The 8094-nt window shown below is 41.8% G+C and overlaps 1 protein-coding gene across 1 annotated transcript in view; it reads left to right on the top strand.

The window, feature by feature from the left end:
- hs6st1a (heparan sulfate 6-O-sulfotransferase 1a) overlaps positions 1–7073 on the top strand; it is a 62378-nt gene extending 55305 nt beyond the window's left edge. The window contains exons 3-4 of the mRNA XM_007576830.2: positions 1048–1296; positions 4537–7073. Coding sequence (XP_007576892.1) covers positions 1048–1296; positions 4537–4872 — 585 coding nt within the window. The 3' untranslated portion in view covers positions 4873–7073. The remainder of the gene's footprint in view (positions 1–1047; positions 1297–4536) is intronic.
- The last annotated feature ends 1021 nt before the right edge of the window (positions 7074–8094 follow it).

Here is an 8094-nt window from a genome sequence, read left to right as displayed (position 1 = left end):
TTTTTTTTTTTTTTTTTTTTTTTTTTTTTTTTTTTTTTTTTTTTTACCCCGTGCCATTTCTGTCTCCCCCCTCCTTGTGTTGCCCAGCTTATCTCATCTGGACCTGAGGGGGGTTTATTAAGCCTCCTGTGACTTTCATCCGCACCGTACACACGACTCATCCTGTTGAACCTGCAGGCTAAGGTGTACATGATGTTGTCAGCTGGACTTTTTCTCATTTTCCTGTTTTGCAATATCCACTAAATGTGCTTGATTTTGCGATGAAGAGCGCTTTCTGAGGGAGTTGAACTAAAGAAATTGCATAATAGTCAAGTGGGGGGAAAAAAGCACACTTGGTGAAAAGTGGGGAATGTGTATTCAGACCCCCATTACTCTGACACCTAAATGAAATCTATTGCAACTAGCTGCCTTCAGAAGATAGCCTATTATAAAACAACATGTGTTTAATTTTTTATTCTAAATACAGGTGTCCAAAGAATGATTCAGAGAACAATAGTAAACAAACAGAAGCAAGACTACATAAGCTGTTCATCCACCTAAAATAACAGGCTGAGCAATGACTGTATCTGAAAAAGGAGCTCCTGTAGATGAAACAACATTTTTACAAGATGCCCCATTGGTAGTTTTGCTAAACTTGCTAGTGCAACTTCCAGTATGGCTTTTGTATTTTTTGGCCTTTCTGGGCTGCCGTATAATTTGCCAAACATGCAAAATATTATGCAAAAAATATCATTTGTATTTTGCCCTGTCACAATAACACATTTTGGATGAGAAATTGTCCCAGAAGCTGTGATGAACTGTACTGTTATTTTGAGACCATGTTCAAGTAATGTAAAGACAATGGCATAATAATGATCCAGCATGTTTTCATTTATCATGCTATCTAATTATTTAATGGGTTATTGTTTATTTGTATCACTCTGAACGCATCCCTGTTGTGAAACAGAGAGGTGGGAGCATCATGCTGTGGGAATGCCTTTTTCAGCGATGAGGATAGAACTGATGGAGCTAAGTGAATGTTTTGGTAACATGCTCCCCTGCCCACAGGTCCGCATGCTGGCCGACTTGAGCCTGGTCGGCTGCTACAACATGTCCACGGTTCCAGAGAAGAAGAGGGCCCAGATGCTGCTAGAGTCAGCCAAGAAGAACCTGCGAGACATGGCCTTCTTCGGACTCACAGAGTACCAGAGGAAAACGCAGTTCCTCTTTGAACGAACCTTCAGGTTGCGCTTCATCAGGCCTTTCATGCAGTACAACAGCACCCGGGCTGCAGGGGTGGACCTGGACAACGCTACGGTCAGTGCCGCCAACACATTACCAATACCAACCGGCGTAAATATCTCTCTGAACTGCTTTCTGCCACACTTTTATTTCCAAGGCAAGTCCAATTTATTTAACTCGTTTAATTACTGCGATTATAGCAGCGCAGTCTGCGTTTTGAGATTAAATCAGGTACTCCTTTCATTTGAGCTGCTCTTAAAGAAGAAAGTAAATATTCTCAGAAAAATATGAAAACATATCCTTGAAGAGGAGATGAATGCAGAAAAAAAAAGTCTGAACGGGAAGACAGAAGGTAAACACTCCGGTCGTGGATTGCTGTGAAACGGACTGAGATAACTTTAACTGTTTAAAAGACATCGGCTTCAAACCAGTTCTTCACACTTTGATTGGCCCAGTGTGGGCGTTCTTAAGCTCAATTTCTCAGCAAAAAAAAAAAAAGAGCGAGAGAGAAAAAACCCTACCTCCGGTACACTGCGGCGTGGTGATTTAAACATCAAACCAGGCTGCTCAGAGAGAGTAAAATATGCACAGCTGCCAGACTCAAAAGGTGGACCAATGGTTTGCATAAAAAGGAGGAAATAATCTCATTGTAATGGTTTGGAGTAGGTCATGTGGGGAGTCTGCATGTGGTATTTTTTTGTTAAAATTTTTTTTTTTAATTAGCATTTCTATGAGATCTAATTTCAGAGACCATTGTGTGAAACAGACTACTCTCAAATAACTAGGCTGCAGATTTAAAAAAAAACAATATTTCTCCTAAACTCTTTCGTGAAGCCATGAAAAGTGCCCTCTTTACCCATCATGAGTTCAAAGTCCATGCGAGGCTGATTGAACCTCGTTTCTCGATGATTTGATTGTCTCTCGCTGATGGATGAAGACTTTGACTCCTTAAAGCCATCTGGGTTTGCATCGGCGTCCTTCACACTCCAATCCAAAGCTCTAATTTCCAAACATGGATGCAACATGTCGCCTCCCTCTGTTTTCACACACATTGCTCGCAAATCACAATCTCACAGCTGATCAGAGGTTTCAAAGGGATTCTCTTAATTAAACACATTTCTCCCTCTGTATTTGATTTCCGCACGGCTGATGGCACATTCCAGCAAAGCCAGCTGCATCGCACAAGCTCGCGTGATCGTGTTTCTGTTGTTTCTACATTGCCAGTACAAGCTCTTTGAGTTTCATCTTTCTCTAGAGGTCTTGGCTGCAATTATGGCCAGTTTCCACAGTCACATTTCCTGAATTACAAACCAGGACACCTGAAATCTCAGCGTTTCCTGCTAAAAGCAGCTTGTTTTTCACCACTTTATAGCTAAATCCATTTCATCGGGTTGTTCTTGGGTCACTTTTACTTTTCAACTCGAACATTTGATGGGACTCTTTACAGAAATGATTGGTAAGATCAAATGTTCAATGTTTGGAGCCTGGAAACAGCAGTTTTTCACTAATCCTTCAGAGGGCATCACCACTCTGCCTCTAATTGCCTTTCTGAGCACAGAGTTGGAGACTCGACACTGACACTGTAATTGTACTTAAATTTACTCAAAAAAGACTTGAGACTTGGGTCAAAGGAATTGAATTCCTCAAAGATTTCGGATCTTACGCGAACATGTTGGTCACAGACTTCACCGGGTTTTTGGGACTAAAGGCTCAAATCATGAACTTAAGACGGTAAACTTGATCGGAGTTGTCCTTTACATTGTAGGAAGTTGATTTGAACTTGAACTTATTACTAATTGCTTAAGTCATAATTGGGACTGGAGACATGACTTGAACTTGCCCCACAAAGTCTTGGTATCTGACTTAAACTTAGCATTATAAGACTTGAGACCTTGTCCCATAAACACAACAGAAATGGAGCAAAATTACCTGAACCTTGATTTGAACGTCTGCCTCAATGATTCACAACTCACTTTGCCCTTTGAATGCCAAAGGCCTGACCTGGTGTTGGGGTGAAAAAAAGACTTGGCTTGGTCTTGGGACTTGCCAGTCCAAGACTTGAAGACTTGACTTGATTTTGTCTCTTGAACACTTCAGACGTAAGAATAAAAAGCTGAGTCTTAGCTTGAGCCTACCCTTCCAGGACTCAGGTTTTCCCCCTCAAAGACTCAACTTGGAAGTGCCCTAAATAGGCCGAATCCTTCATTCGGAGTTGGTGCTAAAGATTTTAGACTCTGTTTAGACATTTCCCCCAAATACTTGATGAAGGAACTGAAATTTGTCTTGGACATGCCCCGTGGACTTTGGACAAGAAACATAGGAGTTGCCTTGGACTTTACTCTCAAAAATGAAAACAAGACCTTAAGATTTGCTTTGAATAATATGACTTAACGTCTCTTCGTACCAGTCCCTTCTTTTTGAATATAAAGCAAGCCGAAATGTCAATTCCCAGCTTTCTGACAGAGCCATTTTTTTCCACAAAAAGCCTTGCTGAGATGGAAATGAGTTCACGGGACACACATGTACGACTTTGTGTTTCAGGGACAGACAGATGAAACATCTTCATGTGGAGTTTAATGTTTGATGTCATTTCTGTCAGTTTTGAGCTCAGTTAGAGCTCAAATCTTCTTCTAAGCTTTTATACTCCAGCTTTTATCAATTTTTTATTAATATGGAGAAGTCGTTTACACAGCTACCATTTATTTTTGTGGGGTTTTTTGTATTTACTTAAATTCTGCATTTTGTTTCTTGCTGTCTTACTTGTGTTGTTGCTGCATACTTATTTTCTAAGTAAAATGAAGGCAACATGCATTTTGCAGGCTGCTCTTTTGCTAGAAAGTTCCCATCGTATAAATATGCAACAGCCTAAACAAGTAATAAAACACTAATTGTTCAAAAATGTTCTGAACAGAGAACTGATATCTTTTAAATTACGATTTGAAGCAGAAATTACTTTTTGTGTTTCCTACTTCTAAGTTCAAGAAAACTTCATTTTTAGCACCTTTCAAGGACCAGTCAAGTGTTTTGGGTGTGTCGATACACATTTCAAAACATATTTTTATTCGTCTCTGCTGTAAAATGTAGAATAATATCACAAGACATGAGCAGTATATAATAAACTAGTGATTAAACTGTCTTCTTTAGTTAATGTCTAATGTTTTTATCTCAAATGCGGTGCTGGAAAATCTTGAAAACTTACCTTGGAAATGTACAAACCCTGGTTTTATCTTTTTTGCTGGATTCTCTCTTCCACCTTTTAAGGTCATGTCTGTCTGTGATCTGGCATTAAATGGCGACCTCGTCTCTCCTGCACAGGTGCAGCGCATAGAGGAGCTGAACGAGCTGGACATGGAGCTCTACGACTACGCCAAGGACCTGTTCCAGCAGCGCTACCAGTACACCCGGCAGCAGGAGCGGTGGCAGCAGCGCATCAAGAACCACATGCAACAGAGCCGCCAGGGCCTGGGCCTGAGCGTCGGCCTGTGGCCCTCCCGCGGCCAAGCTAGCTTACAATCAACACTGGAGGAGGGGGACAGGGAGAGGGGCGAGAGGGAGGAGCGGGAGGACGGAGAGGAAGGGGGCAGAACGGAAGAGGCGGGCGCCAGGCTTCCCACCGAGGACTACATGAACCAGATCATCAAACGCTGGTAGCAACAGAACGAGAACAAACGACAGACATGCATACATAATGTGAAAGTCATACTCATATACACACACGCACACACACACACACACACATACTGAGAGAGGAGAGAGAGAGAGAGAGGTGCATCTGCGGAAAGTGCCGCCTCCATCAAAGACCACAACCAAACGCAGACTACCGCAGATCTGGGCCGCAAGACTCGCAGTCTTGGGGGGTTGCTATAGCAACCGGAGGCTGGTAGCTTGCATCGACTCTCATTATTGAGGTTCGCCCAGTTGTTAACGGCGCCTGCTTGCCCTTTCGCCTCCCTGCCACATCTTCCTCGTTTCTTTGTCTCTGCCATCATCGTTACTTCCTGAGCGGAGGGAGAGCGGAACATTTTTAGAAGTTGCTGACAACGTCCCGGCTTCTCCTCTCCACGTCTCTCGCCCCCTCTGCGGCCCGGCGGAGGAGACGGGAGCGGAGCGGAGCACGAGGAAAGGAAAATTAGGTCTGTGAGATTCAAGCAATCCTTTCCAGATGCTCCCATATCAAGAGAAACTGGATAAGCTCCGAACAAAGGATAAAAAGTATGGCAGCATTAGAGACCGTATCAGGGAGCAGAAAAAAAAAAAAAAAAACTGCAGAAAGTTGTGTAATGAAAGCTCTGCGCTTGCATAAAGCACCCATTTCATCCATGAAGCATACATGTGTCCTGCAACAGTCGTCTTCTTATTATTTTTAAGATGCTCTTATTTTTGTCTTGGTCCTTAAGCTTTGTTTAAAAGCAAAATTGTAATAACACTGAGACCAACTTTGCTGCCTAAAGAAAATTCCTTTTCTTTTCTTTTTTTTTTTAATTGTTTTATATGTCAAAAAAATAAGGATTGGATAGATGAATAATGGACCATAGCCATTACTGAAGCCTTTGCTTCTTTTAGGAAGGGTGTCGCCAGTGTGTCTGATAAAGGTTCCCAAAGCTCCTGTCACTTTAACAAGTTCATTATTTTTGCCTTTTCTCTTTTTTTTATTTTTTATTTTCGCTTGGTGCATCTGAGTCCTGCAAAGAAAGACAGCCAATTACAGAACCGAATCTCACATAGGTGTGAAGAAACCAGTAGCAGCGGGGTGGGGGTGGAGGGCAGCGAGTGAATGTGCTGTGGGTTGTTGCCAGGAACCGTGCAGCGCGAGCGGCAAGCGCTTTGGAAGCCTTAACTCGGACAAAAATGCTTGAAATGGGAGCTGGAGAACTACCGGTCACCATGGCAATGTGAGCTCTTAATGTAGTGGGTGGCATTTTAGCTTCTCTTCCTCTTCTCCTGTCTTTTTTTTTTATTTTTTTTTATGTCTTGACTGCGTTGTAAAAGCAGCCGTCTCATGCAAGCCTCTGTCCCACCTTCCTAAAGGGCAAACGTTGCCGTGGTGACCTGCAGCTTGTCGGCACGAAGAACGGACGGGGCGAGGTAGCAGTGCCTCTATGTACTTGGATCATAGTCAACATAATTATTGCCAGATATTAAGTCTGCATTGTACTACAGTAATTTCTTTGACTACTTGTGAGTTTGTGAGAGAGAGTGTGTGTGTGAGAGTGTGTGAGAGAGAGAGTGTGTAAATATAGTGTGTACAGGAAGCCAGACTGGTGTTTGCCTTTGTAAATAGTGAGAATGACCGACAGAGGATGTTTGTGAACGACTCGTTTCATGACCAATTACCTTGCCATTTCTATTTTTTATTTTTTTTTGTTGACAGATCACACTCATACAAGTCCTTTTCTTGTCTCCTTTCCATGTTTCGGTCGGAACCCACAACTGTAGCTTTACACTATTTCTAATTGTACAGTGAAATGACCAATCTGCACTTTTTAATCCAGCTTTTGAACCTCAGCATATCCCCGTTACTGTCAGTCCTTGCACCCCTCCACGTGCAGACCTTACTGTGAAAATAAAAAATAAATAAAAAAACGCTCATATTTTTTTTAAACCGTTTTGCAGCTGCTTGGTTGTATCTTCAAAGGTACTTCCGCGGTCCCATGGGGCCCGGCTTGTTTACCTGTGCGGATACATGTTCGAGTGAGGTTGGGTTTCCACAGACTATTGGGCTGGATGTTGACACGCGGCCGGCAGCTGGTTTGGCCCCAGGTGTGCGTTTTATTAATCTCTGCGGGAAGTAGATGCTTGAGATATCTTCAAAAAATATTTGGAGACGCATCTTATGTTATTTCTCCCCCCTCCCTGCAAGGTTTGTGTTGGAAACCAATTTTAAGTGAATCTCAGACTTTAAGGCATGGAGGTGTCGGCTGCAGTGCCTTGCGAAAGTAACTACAACTCTTGAACTAAAAACTTTTTTATTTTGAGGGGGGACTTTATGTGATGGAGCAACACAAAGCAGAGCATAATTATGTGAAGAAAGAAAAGAGATCTGCGTCAACTGCAAAAGCAAATATCTTGGTACGCTTGAGAAAAACAAACTTACAAATGACAGCAGGTTGTTTTGAGTCAAAAAATTAAATAAGTCGACAATTTCTTAAGATTGAAGAAAAAGTTCTGGTTCCGCTAGCAGATTATTTTTATTTATAGCAAGACATTTTTCCCATAAGTGAAATAATCTACCTGTGGAACTAGTATTTTTTCATCAATATTAGGGAATTATTGACTTAACGAGCTTCTACATCCTGCTGAAAAGTTACTAGTAAGTTAGTTTTTTCTTATTTCAAACATGCGGAGATATTTGCATGAGAAACTAGATTAAAAATACTTGGTAAGACTTTGTGTTTTGCAATGTTAAATTTCCTGCACTCGTATTCTGGCTGCTCCAATCTGGACTCGTTGAACCACTTACCGCTCCAATTCTTTTACCTTAAGTCTCTTCAAATCAATACATATTTGCATGTTCTTCTTTCATTTCCTTTTGTGACTTTCTTTCATCAACAGCTTTCTTCTGTCCAGATGTGTGGAGCACAGAAGTAGTAGTTGTCCTGTCAACGGGCTCTCTGCAGAAAGTGTCCTTTTCCTCCCATTTAATAATTGTGCATTACTTTGATTTGATCTAGCACATGAAATCCCCCCTCAAAAATGTTGACGCTTGTGTTTCCTTTATGACGAATCTAAAAGTTTAGAGTGTGAAAACCATTGCGAGCTGCTGCTCACCGGCAGTTAATCTTATGGGGGTTTATTCCCGTGTTTTGCTAATGGGATACGCTTAGGGAGCTGCTCGCGAAAAACAAAGTCGTGTGTTTATAGTGAAATAAATGT

The sequence above is a fragment of the Poecilia formosa genome, unplaced genomic scaffold (genome assembly GCF_000485575.1).
Source record: "Poecilia formosa unplaced genomic scaffold, Poecilia_formosa-5.1.2 Scaffold8, whole genome shotgun sequence".
Classification (NCBI taxonomy): domain Eukaryota; kingdom Metazoa; phylum Chordata; class Actinopteri; order Cyprinodontiformes; family Poeciliidae; genus Poecilia; species Poecilia formosa.
This window is presented reverse-complemented; position numbering and strand designations above follow the sequence as displayed.